The sequence below is a fragment of the Thermobia domestica genome, chromosome 9 (assembly GCF_964235325.1).
Source record: "Thermobia domestica chromosome 9, izTheDome1.hap1.1, whole genome shotgun sequence".
Taxonomy (NCBI): domain Eukaryota; kingdom Metazoa; phylum Arthropoda; class Insecta; order Zygentoma; family Lepismatidae; genus Thermobia; species Thermobia domestica.
The window spans coordinates 75936444-75952947 of NC_137462.1; the positions used below are offsets into that span (position 1 = coordinate 75936444).

General features: G+C 34.4%; 1 protein-coding gene across 1 annotated transcript in view; it reads left to right on the plus strand.

Annotated features, from left to right (window-relative positions):
• Positions 1–16504, plus strand: part of LOC145694758 (alpha-tocopherol transfer protein-like) — an 83932-nt gene that overhangs the window by 7714 nt on the left and 59714 nt on the right. Inside the window, exon 2 of the mRNA XM_081771370.1 lies at positions 12685–12846. Coding sequence (XP_081627496.1) covers positions 12685–12846 — 162 coding nt within the window. The remainder of the gene's footprint in view (positions 1–12684; positions 12847–16504) is intronic.

Genomic DNA, 16504 nt, shown 5'->3' on the forward strand with positions numbered 1-16504 from the left:
TTTACGTTTTTAGTTCAAAGAATGAGCCGTCTTACCCTCCTTCTTACAGCTGTTCGTCCAACGAATGAATCATATTCTCGCTCCTTTGGGGCTTATGGTGACCGCCCCAAGGAACTAGGGAGAAACGTATTCACAATTCAAATATGTCTGTATTAAGTACTATTAAGTACCACACATTTTGATTAGACTCTGCTACGCTTGTCACACATATTTCTATTGGATCGGTCGGGAAAAAGACCATGTTAGTATTTCCCAATGATAAATGCTGAAAGTTCAAAAAAAAAACCTTTGGAGGGGGCGGTCGCCCCCTCCGCCCTCTCCGTGGATCCGCCAGTGAATAGACCAGTAAGGAGAACTTAGAAGAATGTGGTATACAATACAACTTATAGATCAGTTTTGTGCTTCTAAGACCCGAAACTTACCGAAGAAAGAGTTGCGTTCCATAATATCCTATTCTCAAAAAGTATTTAGCTAATACGTGCAGAGATGGTTGAAATGTTTTCCCTTAAAGAACGTATTCTCCAACTCAAGTTTTTAAATAGCATAGTACAATCTGGTAACTTTTGTTGTTGTTGTTGAAATTCGTAACACACTCTACCCTTGATCCGTTTCTGAGTGTATAACAAAACTAATTAATTATATAATGCTTAAGAAGTTAGAATGTTAATTGTCGTAGAAACGGGTCCTTTTCCGGTTGATTGCTATTTGTCACGTTTCAGAAAATCTTGCATTATATTTTCACCGTGGTCTGTCAACACATCTCTTTCTAGTTGACAACTATTCACCCCGTGTATATTACCTATGAAACTTGTGTGTTCCGCATATCTTATGTTGTCTTAACATTTTTAACTGTACGATATTCAGTGAGCTATAGTTATTGTAAAATTTAACTTTGTATGTTTCTGTGAAAAAAATGAAATGAAATGGAATCCTTCCTTTTAAGCTAAGGGTGACGGATAATTTAGGCATGTAACTGATGATGGAATAATTCCAATTAGTTACATCGAATATTTGGATTTACTTATTTGGTTAATTTCTTTATTTAAGCCCTCAACTAAGGCCAACAATTAAATTTGACTTTGAAAAACTATATTTTCTACCCCTATTTTCAAATTTATCATATAAACTTAAAAAGCTCACAAAATGCAAAAATTACATTAAGGTTACTGTAAAACAGTTAATAAACACAAAAAGGTTTTAAACATTACTTTGTTGATCATGATTCTCTCTGGAATCTACAAAACTGAATGTGTTACCACGTACATTGATCGAACTAAGACAACCAAAAAAACCGGGGACAAAGAACACACTGCAGATTCAGAAGAAGGTAACACAGCCACATTGGGATTGTCAAAGATTTATTTCCTAATAACCACAACATGAAGAATATTACATACGAATATAACACAAACAATCCAGGAACAAAGGTTGATCAAGATTATTTGAGTAAGGATTGAATACCAGTGGAACGAGATTGTGGGAGAAACGGAAGTACCCCGAGAAAACTCACGGACACGATGTTGTCCACCACAAACTTACTTGGCCTAGATCGAACCAGGAACCCCAGGCACAGGAGGTAACCGACCTACCACTGAGCCACCATGCCTCTTTATGTTTCTTTTCAATTCTCCCGTTTTCTTAAATCTTGTTTTGCACCAAACATTTTTCTTAAAACTTTGTCTTTGAAGTACTGTCGCCGATTTCTGTACATTTGTTTTTAGGGTGGGCGCAAATGCGTTGTGTTTTTCGAAATATGATATAGTAATTAAGAATATACTTACATAGTCGTCAAGAACGTTTCTACACGTGTTACAAAAATTTAAATATGTTTGTTTGACGTAGAATAAATTTACTACTAAATCTTTCAAAGTTCTAATGAAAACAAATGTCCTAAAGAACATTAAAGATAAATAATATCAGTATATGCGGTAGCTGTTATTCAGCTTTGACAAACGTAGTTTCCCTTTTGTCCGAACTTTCAATGAAAGTTTTCGCAAAATCATCCACATCAGTTTGATCCAGTAGTATGTCATTACGTACTACGTAACTCAATACCACAGCGCAGAGTGCAGTAGTTTCATTATTATTATTATTATTATTATTATTATTATTATTATTATTATTATTATTATTATTATTATTATTATTATTATTATTATTACTTAAGAAGAAAACAATACTTCGACTTTATTTATGACATGAATTACTGACGTACAATTGAAGTAAAAGAACAACAAAACTGGAAATAAAAATTGTATTCCATTTCTTATATAACAACAAAATTATAATATCTGGACTTCGGATACTTCGAAGACTATTGCGTGGGAAAGTTATTTTCTGTTTACATCTTTTCATATTTTAACAATAGACTAGCTGAATCTGCGCTCTGTACACAGCGAATCATTCAAATATGAGTATGAATCTCCTTGTCATTCCTCACAACATCTGTACATGCCCCTTTACAGACACAAGTGAAAGATCTCTTGATAAAAATCGGCAATGGTACCATAAAGAAGATATTTTCTTTTATTACTTTTTCAATATCTCGCACTGTTTGCAAGACTTGAGCCTACTTCTGGTTGGAGTTTCTAATTCATATATGATCAATGTTTTCTTTCTTCTTGCATGCAGTATGTAATAAGCGAATACATTACACATACAGTTAATTTTAATGTCCGTGATATATGGTCTTCATTGGGCAAAACACGTCTAACAACAAAGATTCATCTTAGACTGGAGAAATGGTTATGGAAATGGTTATCCTTCGTTTTTCACTATCATTCGGCCATGAAACAAACGTCTGAGAGATATACTACCCCATCTACAACTGTGTGGTGTTGGAGTATGTAACTCGTAGGATAATTTATTTATTTATTTTTTAAATTTCAAACCTCCAGTATACCCCTAAAATACAATAAAGAAATGTTCATGTTTCTTAAATATTCAGTTAGAACTGAAATCTACACAAAATTTGCAATTTATCAGTGAAAACGGCATCTTCTAGGGTTTGTGGTTTCCGAGATATTAATGGCTAAAGAATTTGCCACAAACATATAAACTTTTCTTGACCACAAATATATAAACCTATCATTTTAATGTCTAGATTATTTTAATAATCGACGTCAATCTTTATATATATATTCGAGTCATATCAGTTGAATACCAGAATGGTGCATTTAAAATAGTCCATAAGTGACTACTTTCACAATTCCTATCCAAATATCAACTTATGCCATATGCTTAAAGGCCAAAAAGTAAATCACATTCACTCAGTCTTGGAGTCTGTTTAGAGTTCTCCAGATCGAATACTTCTGCATTACAGCATCTCTTACATCATATTTTAATGTTAGAAACAATGAGAAAAATTGGTTTTCTGAAGGGCAAAAATCAGACTGTAAATCCGTACTTCTTCACCTAACTAAAAGGTTCTAATAGACAAGCCCGTGTCTATATTAGAGCCTTACAATGTTTAAAGGTATACTATGGTAAAGTACAACAAATACAAAATTTTTCGTCTTCTTGAAATAGTCATAAAGAGTATTATCTTTCTTTTTTTTCATTATCTATTTGTACTACAAAAGACTGAAAGTGATTGTGGAAAACTTAATTTACAATGTCTGTTACTAACAAGGGAGCTTATAAAGTGAATTCTATGCGCGTGTTTCACATTCTGTTCTGCTCGACTCTGTGTCCTGAAGCTAACCCAAACAATGCAATTCTTCGGAAGATGACTATACATGATCCACTCACTGACTCTACCTTGGTTATTCAGTACTCGTTGGCTATTGCATTATTGTAACAATACCAATGCGTTTTCTTGTTTTAATTCTGCGTTTTACAAACAGAATACATAATATTAAAAACACACGCATTCAAATTGTTTTACATATATATACATATTCTCCAGGGAAGATTTTATAGTATGAATATTTATCTCATAGGGATTTTGTTTGATTTATATTTGAACATCGTTCTAACAGTAATTTCCTTATACATGGTCGCGAACTCGAGATGAGATTGGGAATGTTCATGCATTTGTTTTTACAATAAAGGATCTTTGAACGATAGACACTAATGCTTCCATTTTCTTTGGAATAAATTATTATCTTTTCCGGTTGTATGTACGGGATTCTGGAATCAACATAATTGTCTGTCAACGAAGTTTGTGCTTCAAGTCAATGGTGCAAGCAGTTAGATAAATTTAACCTTAGTAAGTTCAGTGCATGTAGCTTTGGTTTATTATACCTATACGAATGACCAATTACTGTAGAAATAGATGAAACGACATTGACGTAACATTTTTAATTCTCCCTATAGCAGACGCTGGTACCACTCGGTCCCCTAGGATTGAGATCCTTGCTTTGAAAATCCTCAGTCCAGCAGCATTATTTCACATTTTGCTTGGGGGCGCAATATTTCAGATGTATTTCATTGGTTTATTATTAGAATCCTATTGATTAAAATGTATGTAAAACTCAAATTCTCCCCGCCCCTAGACTCTCAAATGATATTCCTGCCTCGTTTCTTTTCTCCCTATGTCAGCGACTACCTTTCACATCCACACACACAAAAAAGTAATGTTGTTAAATTATCTACGTTCAAGAATTTAAAGTAACCTCTTCTATATTGGGGGCTACTGTCGCTCAGTGGTAGGTAGTGGAAACCTCTGGTAAATGGTTTCTCTGGTTCGATCCCAGCTTACGCCAAGTGAACTGTGTGCGTGGGTTTAGTCGAGGTTTTCCCCTTTCCTCCCACTTTCTTCATTCCACCATTTCATTCATTTCCCATCATCACCGTCTCCTTTAGCCTAGCCGGCATAATCATGTAACGTAAAACTGAAAGATTTGATGGCTAGATGGAGAGAAAATCGAAGACGTTAAGACGTTTCCCTATTTAGGAAGTCTAATAACCTCGGACGGAAGAAGTAAATTCCAGAATAGCACAGGCTAAACAAGTATTCAATAGGAAGAGAGGAGTGCTAACTTCAAGAAATGTATCGTTGGACGTTCCTTAACGATCTATTAAGATCCTGGTATGGAGCATGGCGCTTTACGGGTCAGAGACGTGGACATTGAGAAAAGCTGAAATATCCGAGCTGGAAGCATTTGAAATGTGGTGTTGGCGCAGAATGCTGCACAAATCAGGACCCGAAAGGAAAAGAAATGAAGACGTACTAAAGGAAGCTAATGAAGGAGGACAGATCATGAAGATAATAGGAAAAAGAAGAAACAGCATGCTTGGTCATCTTATTCGGCACTCCGACTGGATCACCATGTTGATAGAGGGAAAGGCAGAAGGAAAACCAGGAAGAGAAAGACCAAGGATAGAATATCTAGATGCAGTTACCAAGAAGAGACCTTATCAAAGTATAAAATAGTTCTCCCAAAAGAGAGAAAAGTTTTAAAATTTCCATGTTGTCCACCAACCTATGGTTGAGGTGAACAAAAAGAAGACCATATTGATGTAACGCCCAAATTCACTCATTCAATTGCTCCTCTTTCTTCTTTCTTAAGTTTTCTTTGCGTCTTGATGTCCATTTGAGTTGCACGGGTAAGTTGAGTTTTAATAAACTTGTTAAACGCTATTTATTTATTTACCATTTTCCTATTGATGAAAACTTAATCTTTGATACGTTATTGGTGCTGTACATGTGTGCAGCGTTTTATTTCTAAAAATAAAGGTGCCGGTACGCTTGACCACAGGTTCATAATGGTTAAAAAGTTGCATACCTTTCAGGATATTTTATTATTATTATTATTATTATTATTATTATTATTATTATTATTATTATTATTAGTAGTAGTAGTAGTAGTAGTAGTAGTAGTAGTAGTAGTAGTAGTAGTAGTAGTAGTAGTATTACAATAATAATAATAATAATAATAATAATAATAATAATAATAATAATAATAATGTCGAGTAACATATCACTGCAGTCTTGCTACTAAAACCTCTTACGTACATAGGTATAAAGATGCTTTAAAAATGTCTGATTCTTACATCTTAATTTTATAATCCAATAAACGTAATGATAATCAATATTTCTTAGTAATTTGTTTCTTGCTGTTTCTCGTTTTGTAAACAGGCGAAAGTAAGCTGCTTTTGTTTTCAAAGGGCATCAAGAGTTCCACAAATACTGAATTTTAATAACAACGCACATTCAACACATTGTTCACATAATGGTCTTCGGAATACCAATCATCACATCAAAATGTTCTACAAATTTCTACTAAATTAATGCATAAACTGCGAAAACAAAATCTAGGGACTATTTTCACTTAATTCTTTTCCTAATAATGAATAAAACTAATTAATTGGATACATTAAAATAGGAACTGAGCAAAGGCTTCTCTGGAAAGAAGTACATAGGTGGAGTCCCAACAGAATTTTTGTATTGACTTTCAGTTTAGTCGAACTTCTGAACTGAACAACAGACAAATTTGTTGGAATTATTTCGTTGTGAGTCAGTCTCTTAAAAAAAAATCTGGTCGGTTCAGAGCCTTTGTGGTTTGTATTACGATGCGAAAAGGAATGAAAAAGGGGAGGCGCGAGGAAGTGCCAGTGAGCGAGAGACAGAAGGGCAAAAAAATATTTCTAATCCCTGAATACAAATAACTGATTTCAAAAAGGAACAAAGATTTGCAACTCTTTCTCTCGAAGGAAAGAAAAGGAAAACAATAAAAATTATACATTTACTATTTGGTATCTCCGAAGTTTCTCGTCAACCCCTTTTTGAGACAAAATGAAATATTCAGTTCTTATTAAAAAGGTGCCATTACGCCGTGCCATTGCGTACCGCCAGAAATTAAACATAGCTTTTTTTGGCAGTTCTGCAGTAATGCACTATGAAAACTGCGATACTGTAAGTTGCATGAGCAAAAGATCCATGATAAACAGTGTGTTAGTTTCGATTGTGTAATAACCAGCCACTTATAAACTTTTATTTCTTTTATACAGTATCTTTATTTAAATTTAATCAATTATCAAAAGAAAGTGAATAAACACAAAAAAATTGCTATACAAAATTTCAATTATTATGTAATTTTATCTGCAAATTCGCTGTATATACCAAAAGCAGCTTAACTTACATAATAAAGTTCCTTATTATATAAATCTTACATTAACAAATTTCATCGTATAAACCAAATTCCACTTTATATATAAACCCAAATTTCTAAATCAATCTTTTAATCACATAATTCTACGTTATAACCACAAATACTTTAAATAACAACCTCAACAGAAATCCTACCTGCATATGTAATAAAACTACATGAACTGACGGACAAAATAAAGGGGTATTTCCAGTTGACGTGGAAAGTTGAAATTTGGCATGATTGTAGCTTTTCGCGACTAACCAACAGAAGAATTACCAAAAGGGAATATTTTTAAGTTTTACGGCGTCTAAAAAGGGGATGAAGAAATTCCCCATGTTATTTAACTAGGCATTTCTTTGGATCTATCATTTCATATTTTAGGTACATGAAATTGGAATAACAACTTAAAATTCCATATGATTGTACGTTTTTGTTATCATTACCTAAGTGAATCACCAATAAGAAAAAATTCCAACTTTAGAATGATTTTATGGGCAATTGAAAAATCTTTCCCTTGTTATTTATAAATGGGACATCTTCTACACCCTAAAATTATTGGCACTTCCTGTAGGGCTACAATGATTAAATTTGGCTTGATTGTAGCTTTTTGGGACTAACCAACAGAAAAATTGCCAAAAGGGAACATTTTTAATTTCTAGGGGGTTCTAAACAAGGGTTGGAAAAATCCCCCATTTTATTTAAATGGGCGTTTCTTTTGGACCTATAATCTCATATTTTAGGTACTTGGAATTTAAATAACAACTTAAAATTAGGTATGCTTGTACGTTTTCGTTAGCATTATCTAAGAAAATCACCAATACTAAAAATTTTCAACTTTAGAATAGTTTTATGAGCAGGATGACATCCAGGGATGTACGGAGGATTTTCTTTCAAGTTGGGGAGATGTCCAACATGTTCGTTAGACTTGACATAAGCTTAGGGAACAAATACTGTGTATCAACTACTATAACAACAACTATTACTACTATTAAAATAATAATAATAATAATAATAATAATAATAATAATAATAATAATAATAATAATAATAATAATAATAATAATAATAATAATAATAATGGTATTGGCAGATCAGAAAGAATTTGCTCAAACTTTCTGAAAAACTTATACCGAAATACCTCTATGCGCTGCGTCCGCGACAACTCTATTTGGAATACGTGTATATTTCGTTCACTTACTTCATCCTTTTTAAGATACAGTAAGTTATAATTGTACAGCGGGGGACACTTCTAAATGGTACAGCCATATGGAGATTTACGGCTAAGGTGTACCATTTAGAAGTGTCCCCCGCTGTACAAAAAATAGAAAAATGAACGGAATATAAAATAAAACTTCTTAGAGTAGCAGAAACCCTGTAAAATGATTAATTTAATGAAACAGAGAACAACATAAGAAAGAACCCCGCACAATCCTTATGGAAATTGGATTTCGGTGGAATTGATTGAAACCGTGATACGTTGTAGATAATGTGATCCTGAGAAAAAGTCTCAATGGGCACAAATATCTATTTCTGATCATTTAGCCAATATGGAGCCACATTTTTATTAAAAACAGCAGAAGGTATAACGATATTCTGGGATTTTGGCTGTATTGTATGAAACCCTGAAAAGGTATAGATCTTAACAACCCAGAAAAGGGATAACGAGAGTAGCAGCTATCACCATTTAAGTATACATAACATCTGGATGTTCATTTTTCGGGACAAAGGAAATTCCTGAGAAACCCTTCGATTACCTGCCCGGGCCGAACCTACCGAATGCGAATAAATTCTCTACCAACTGACATATCGTTACTCACTAGCCACAAATTAACACGAGGATCACATCTACAACATATCACGGTTTCATTCATGTTCATCGAAATCCAAAATATCGTTATACCCGTCTGCTTTCAAAAAATCTCGTCGAGTAGTACAGGAATCAGTTAAAATCTCGCGGACCCTTTTTTCTTCCTCCTAACCGATCCTTCTGGTGCCCTAATTAACTTAGTTTCGTTGTTTATACGTTATAATTTTTCATACAAATCAGAATTTTGAATAACAACATAGATATATCACTTTTTGGAAAATTGATCCATCTTTTGCATTGAAAAGACAGCAATCGAAATCAGCCTTTAGAACATGAATTTAAAATTTTAGCAGGAACATTGTTAGTGACACATGTTTTAACAATGTTACTCTCAGTGTAAAGCAGTCTTTAAAAAAATACATTGTTTCCGATGTTTCGGAAATGTATCGTTTTCTGCAATGTTAATCAAATTACTTTCTGGGCTGCCTTGATGAAGGTAGTTCCTTCCGTCTTCAGTAACTGGGCCAAGGGCGGATCCACGGGAGGGGTGATCACGCCCCCAGGAAAGGAAACTTTCTTATTTTATACATAAAAAATCCCATCACATAGTTTGGAGCTCTTAAAAGTAGCTCTAAGTAGCGGCATTACAACCCACCACCTCCCCCAGAAGTCCGTCCTGGTTCCGCCCCTGAACTGGGCTGAAATAGAATTAGCTAGGAATTAGGAATAGGAATTTTGTTATTTTTTAATTTTTAAGTAGCTAATTCTATCTCTACCAGGGATAGTTTCTCAATCTGTGGTTCTACTCATATACTGTATTTCAAATCGTTTATCTTTGGCGCGTATATTAACAGATCATGGAAATAAAGTTTACCTCCATGTTGGATCAGCTCAGACCGGTAGCCAGACCAAAAATTTAGGGGGGGGGCGGTAGAAGTTATGGGGGGCCCGATCTAATCATACTATAGTTCATCACCATATTAGAGTTCATTTGCAAGCCTACCGTGAAAATTTTAGGGGGACTGGTAAAAATTTGGCGGGCCGGCCTCCCTAGACCCCCCCCCTTGGATACGAGCCTCAGCTGAGATGTTCTAGCTTCCATCCTGAATCGTCACCAATGTGAGCTAATTCCCGTCTTTGAGTCTATTCACCCCTTTGCACTATTTTTTTCTATTTTCTCTTATTTCTGCAATCCTATCTTTCTAGCATGCTTTTTTTCTTGTTCCCAAAAGTACGACTAGCTCCTGATTTACTAACCTTGCACGTTTTCGTGCTTTTGAACTATTCGTATTATGAATCCATGATAATCGCCTCTTTCTTTGGTTCTCTGTAGTGTTTACATTACAAATCTAATCATATTTTATTCTTCTCGGCTTTGACTTGTAATATTATATTAATTATTAAGATACTTCAGATTGAAGAGTTACACATACTTAAACAACAACAACAACAACAGCAACAAAAAGCTATTTTCACTTCCAGAAACTGATGTGGTATGACTGAGTACTGCGCGGTCCTGCCCCAGTAGAGGTACGCGGTTTCATCCCACCTATATACGTTAGGTTATGGTGTCACCAAATCTAGCAAAGTATTACGTAAGATTACGTAATTGAGTTGAGTTGAGTTGATTTGAGTTTAACGCCCCTTTCAGCAGCAAGGTTATATGAAACGGACTTACTGATTAACATGAAATCCGAACCACATGAGCTTCCGCCGGGAATCGAACCCAGGTCTCCCACGACAGAGGCGAGTACGGTAACCGCTTAGCCTCGAAGGAGCTCATATGATTAATGTCAAAACAGTCTTCATTAAATTTTTAATGAATAATATGATTAATGATTAATGAATGATTAATGATTAATGACTATTTTATTTATCTGTATACTTCTTTGCACCAGGAGTTGAAGGAAATTTGAAAATCTAACGTGCAAAATTCAAAATGAAAATGTGTGGAAACACAAAAATGCATCACTAACACAAAAGCGATCGCTTTAATGGTCGCTTTTTCTTCTCCAGTAGTACTACCTACAGTTCATCAACCTAAGGGAGGTGGAGAAAAGAGCGTTTATTCACCTTGAAAAGAGGAGCCCGGTTTGGACCTGACTACCAAGTTCTACTTCACCTTCACCTACTTGCATTTATGAGCGTCTTTGATATAATTATTAGATACTTGGACGCTGACAAAACTTTCATCTTACTCCATTATTGTCACTGAATTTAAACAGATTTTCTTTAACTGCTTGTTGGATATTTCTTCTGTTGCTCTTTCCTCGTTTAAATCGTCTATTAGCACTTTCGTGTTCATGAATGTGGAAACTGGCTTGGTTCTTTGTAAAATCCACCTTTAATAAGATGTTCAGTTTCCATCGTAGGTGCGTGCAGACTTGTTAGACAAATTCCAAGCCTCTGTCTTCTCAGTTCTACTTTTTGGATCAAAAGATCCAATATATTTCTATCAAAAATGTTCATGTAGGCCTTATATCTGGAGAACTGCGTAGCCAAACCTAAACTATCACTTAATTCAGTATGATGTACTTATTCCGTAGAAAATACAAAAAACTCGATTTAAGGGCCATTCAAAAATTTAGTGGACCCTCATCAAAATACTAATTATTGACCAAGATCGTAATCTTTTGATTTTCTTCTTATTATTCCGGAAATTCTTATAGTATACAGGGGTGCCCACAAGGGGGGCTATGACGCAAACTGAAATATTTGGGGGGGTAAAAATCTATATAAATATGTTTGAGGGGGTGTAAAAATTAATCGAAAAGTTTTTTTTTTCATGGAAGAACAGCTACGGATAGACAATTGAGGAGGGTGCGTCATGGACATGAGGGGGGTGGGCACCACTGTAGTATATAATACTCTTTCTTATTGAAGAGCATTAAAAGACACCGTTATTAACAGATTATCCTATTTCTACCTATTAGCCTTGATTCCCCATACGGAAATGTGGACTGTCCTTTCGAAGACTATTTACTTCCAAATATAATAAGTGCTCGCAGTTAAGGATGCGCACGAGATGAGTCGAGACAGAATTTTCCTGACAAAATTCGAGTCGAGACACAGCTCTTCCAATAGAAAAATATATTTTTTTCGAGTCGAGACATCACTTTTACAGCACATTTTCGAGACGAGATAGTCTCAAATCTTGTCTCGTGCACATCCTTACTCGCAGTGGGGGAAAGACAGCAATTTCCGTCTTCTCCTGCTTTATATATTTTCCAAAGGAGTTCGGTTCTCCGATATACATGTTAAAACATATTTGATTTCCTTACTTATCCACTACAATATCTGTTATATTTACTGTAGTTAATGCGCGTAATCATATGCAATGTGCGTCAATAACAATTGTTTTTACATGAAGTATTATGTGTATCAGGGTGTGTATATTCATGAGTTCACTTGTGTCAGTCTCCTCCCCCCTTAGAAAAATCTACGGGCGTTCCTACGACTTTCGGTTCACCTTATTGAACTCCCAGTATATTATTTTTTTCACTTCTTCTCTTGTTACCTGACACCCTTTCCTTTTGTAGAATCTTCTCACATTCATACTCATCATATATTTTCCTTCTTCCTTTCTTTCACCCAATCGTCTTCACTTGCATAATATGTCACAAAATCTACTTCATTCTATTGTTCATTGCAATTACGATGTTCTTTTTTGCTGTCCAAGAAGTTCACTCACTATCTTGAGTTTACTAACAAAGCAAATGAAAACTATAGTAAGAATAAAACTTGTGTTTAATATAATGGTTTATTTCCTTTGCATTATTCTAGGACCTCCATGGAACCAGCCAAAGAACTTCTTCGAGCCCATATCATCAGAGGAAGAATGTTTTATCCTAAAAGATTTGGGAGAGAATATGGAACAACTGAAGAGGGATGTCGAACACATACGGAATTGGTTAAAACAGGAGCCACATCTGCCAGACGACATTGGTAAGTAAAATGGTTCCAAGTGAGCTATATTTAACAGAATCAGTTTTAGTGTATAACGACAGCGTAAAGGAATCTACAGTTTTTTTTTTTCCATTTGACAATTTAAAGATTGATGTATTAAGTCGGGACTTACCCTTTAGTTTAAAGAAATTTGAAGATTGGTTAACATAGAAATAATATTTAGCTAGTAGAAATCTATCCTCTACAAATTCATCTCGATTAGAATATCCCTTATAGATAGGATACTTTTCCAATCGGATCTCACTCGGGTTAGCGCGGACTCAGGCTCATTATCCCCAATGAGGCTCACACTAGCTCAGATTTTGACTCGTTAGAGCTCGGGCTTAGAATCGCCATCCTCAATGCGATTGAGTTTGATTATTTATGTTTAGGGGCAGGCCCGCAACTAGGGTTTCTGTCACCCGGGGCAAACACACAATTCGGTGCCCCCCCCCCCCAAGGTTTAGTCGAAAAGTATCACTTATGGATTGCAACTGTAAATAACATTCTTAATGAAACCAGTTATATCGATTTTTAAGTACTTTAACTCTCGAATACGCGCGCGGTAGCCCAGCGTTTTTATTTTCCTTGCCGCAAAGTAATTCGAGATGATAACTCAAAGGGTTCTGTGTACCTTTCTATCAACTATCATTCTGCGTGTTTAGGGTGTGGTAAAACGTAAAATCGAAAGGATCTCATTGTTATTCTGCTTGAAAGTTTCATGGGCTACATCTGTAGCCCGCGAGACTATTGATGTCACGGGTGTTCTAAAGCGTCAAAGTTTTTTCATTATAGTTTGAGTGTTGATCAGATGGTCAATGAGTTTGCAAAATGCCAATTCTGATGAGAAACATTTTTGAAACCAATATTTACGATCCAAAATCATTGAGAACATAATCAATGCAACAATGAAAAGCTTATTTTTATTTCTGTAAATTTTTCGGTGTAATCCTTTGATGTGGAGAAAAGAAGAAAACTTTCCATCAACAATGAAGCACACAAGAACTCCACACTATATTGTTATGTGTACCTCTCGAACTTGAGCACTTTCTGTACTTTTTGGGCACCTTTCTGTATACTTTCTCTTCCTGTATATATGCACCTCTAAGGTGCACACAAGTGATAGAAAAAACTGATTCGAGCAAAGCATCTCTCTTTACAGTGCATTAACTAGAAAGTTCATTAAATATGAAAGAAATTGCTTCATAAAATATTAATAAATAGATCAAGATATTTAGATTATTTAATGTATAGTAAATATTATACATTATAAACGATTAATGTAAAAAAAAATGATTGAAATTAACAATAAAGCATAATAAAGCATAAGTTGGACTGATAGATAACAATTCAAAATGCCTCGAAGAGCTCTCAAGCAAAACTAATAGATAAAGCTTCATACAGCCTTCACTCGCAAAATCTCTTGGTAGGCGTACAAGAAACAATTAAATACACCGAGGCGTGTAAATTATCTTTTCCGCCACAAAACTGCCCTCTATTTTAAAAACATTACAGCAATTGCGTAACATTACAGGGGGCGCGTCTGAGCTAAGCTCTTCAGCCACCAGCAAGCAACAAAAATCGGGAACTTTTCGCCCCCGCCCCTATTGATAACAGCGTTTTAAACTTCAGAGCTGTTCTCAATGGAATAGACTGAAATAGTGTGACGTCACATCCTTTTCGTTGCCATGGTGATCGCCATTTTATTTTCTAAACAATGTAACGCGATCTCCACCCTTTACTCGTACAAGTGATTGAATGGAGCCGTCGTTAGGTAGAACAAATGTACCCTTCGGGCACATCCACACTTATAACGTATAGCAGGTTCAGAAATTAAATTATTTAATGCATAAACAATGTTAATTAAATATATAGTAATCCTGAGTTCAAAAATATTAGAGCGAATGCAGCTACTATTCATAAATATACATAATAGTATGGTTAATCGGGAAAATAATATTCTTTGTTCTATTCATTAACTTTATAACAAATTCAATAAAGTAATACATATAATGACTGCTAATAAAGAATTCCCTCCAAAGAGGCTACTTCAATAGACAAATATTTCTCCAGCAAATAAGCAGATAACCTTAACTTCCTAGAAAATTACATATAATCTGTAAGAATTTTTTAAATCTGAACAATTCTTAGTTACTTATATCAAACTTATTTCTTTATAATTAATAAATACAGTAATTAACTCACCAATATTTTGAATACAATATTCCTCCTTGTTATTTGCATACTATAGGCATGGAACTTCACACAAAACATGTATTAACAGGATCAAATGGAAACACACTTTTTTTTTTTTTTTTAAACGTAGCACCAAATAACTATAACTTATTTCACACATACACCGATCCTCAATTGAATTCTTAGAATATAATAATATCACGTAATAAGATTTTAACTTTCAGAACTATGCTTTCAAGATACAAAATAGCAACTGGATAACTGGTTTTACCCATTTCGAACAAAATTCGAAACTCAGAATAGCTCAGACTTCTACCTTTGGATTCAACAGCTAAAGTGCTGTTGCCTATAGACAGAAATTAAACGTAGGAAGATAGTTCGCACAAATTCCGCTGTTGGCGCTGTTATAATGTGAAGCTGATTTACTTTTTTTTAAACTCTAAATAAACATCTCGTTACAACAACTAGTAGCTTAAACACTTAAAGACCTAAATGCAAAGCGGAAACAGTGATGAAATATTTCGGAATTGCAAACATTATAGTGAATGAAATATTTATGTTTCTTTTTAAATATTTCTAATCAATGAAACTTTAAAAAAAAGAGGGATACAGAAAGGAGAAAGAGAAAACAAGTGTACTAATGTTGTTCATAATCAGATATTAATCTTAAGTAATTCTGGAAATTTTTTGATTCATTAATATATGTATCATAACATTGCATACATGAACAGGATTAATGTTTAGCAGTTGTTTAGAATATATGCTCAACCATTGATAATTGGATGTTTTTTTATTGTACTGTTTCTAAATGCTTTAAAAATATTGATAGGGAATATAAGAAAAGATCTTACCTATATCCACTGATAGTCCGGATTGAAAATTTCCAAAGGCTTGCTTTTCTCCCCTTTCTTTTGTAATATTGTAGATATTAATATTGTGCACTTCCATAATCAAAAGTGATCACAAGAAAAATAAATGTCCCAGTAGAATTAACATTATTCTAAAACATTGTTTTCTTTTAAAATCGTATATTTTTACACTTTTCCTTGTGCGGACAGTTTGTCAATCTGCACGTTAAGAAGTTTATATTGTGTATAATTGCTTCTTAAGGTGGATTACATGATAATGACGTTCTCATTAATTATTTGATTTCTACCTTATCACTTAGAAATGTGGAGCTTTTACAAATAAGTTCCTTACATATTACTCTTTCTTTTGGAATTTTCTTGATTTTATTCGTAGTTTCCTAAACGCATATCCATATTCTAAATCTGTATCCTTTCCCAACAACTTTATAGCCGTTAAAACATTTTATAATTGTAAATAAATTTACAGCTGCTGCCCTTGTTTGTACTAAAATTTAAAATACACCATTCGTTTCACGCGTTTGTATAGAAAAAAACATGGCGATCACCATGGCAACGGAAAGGAAATGACGACATCGCTATTTCAGTCTATTATA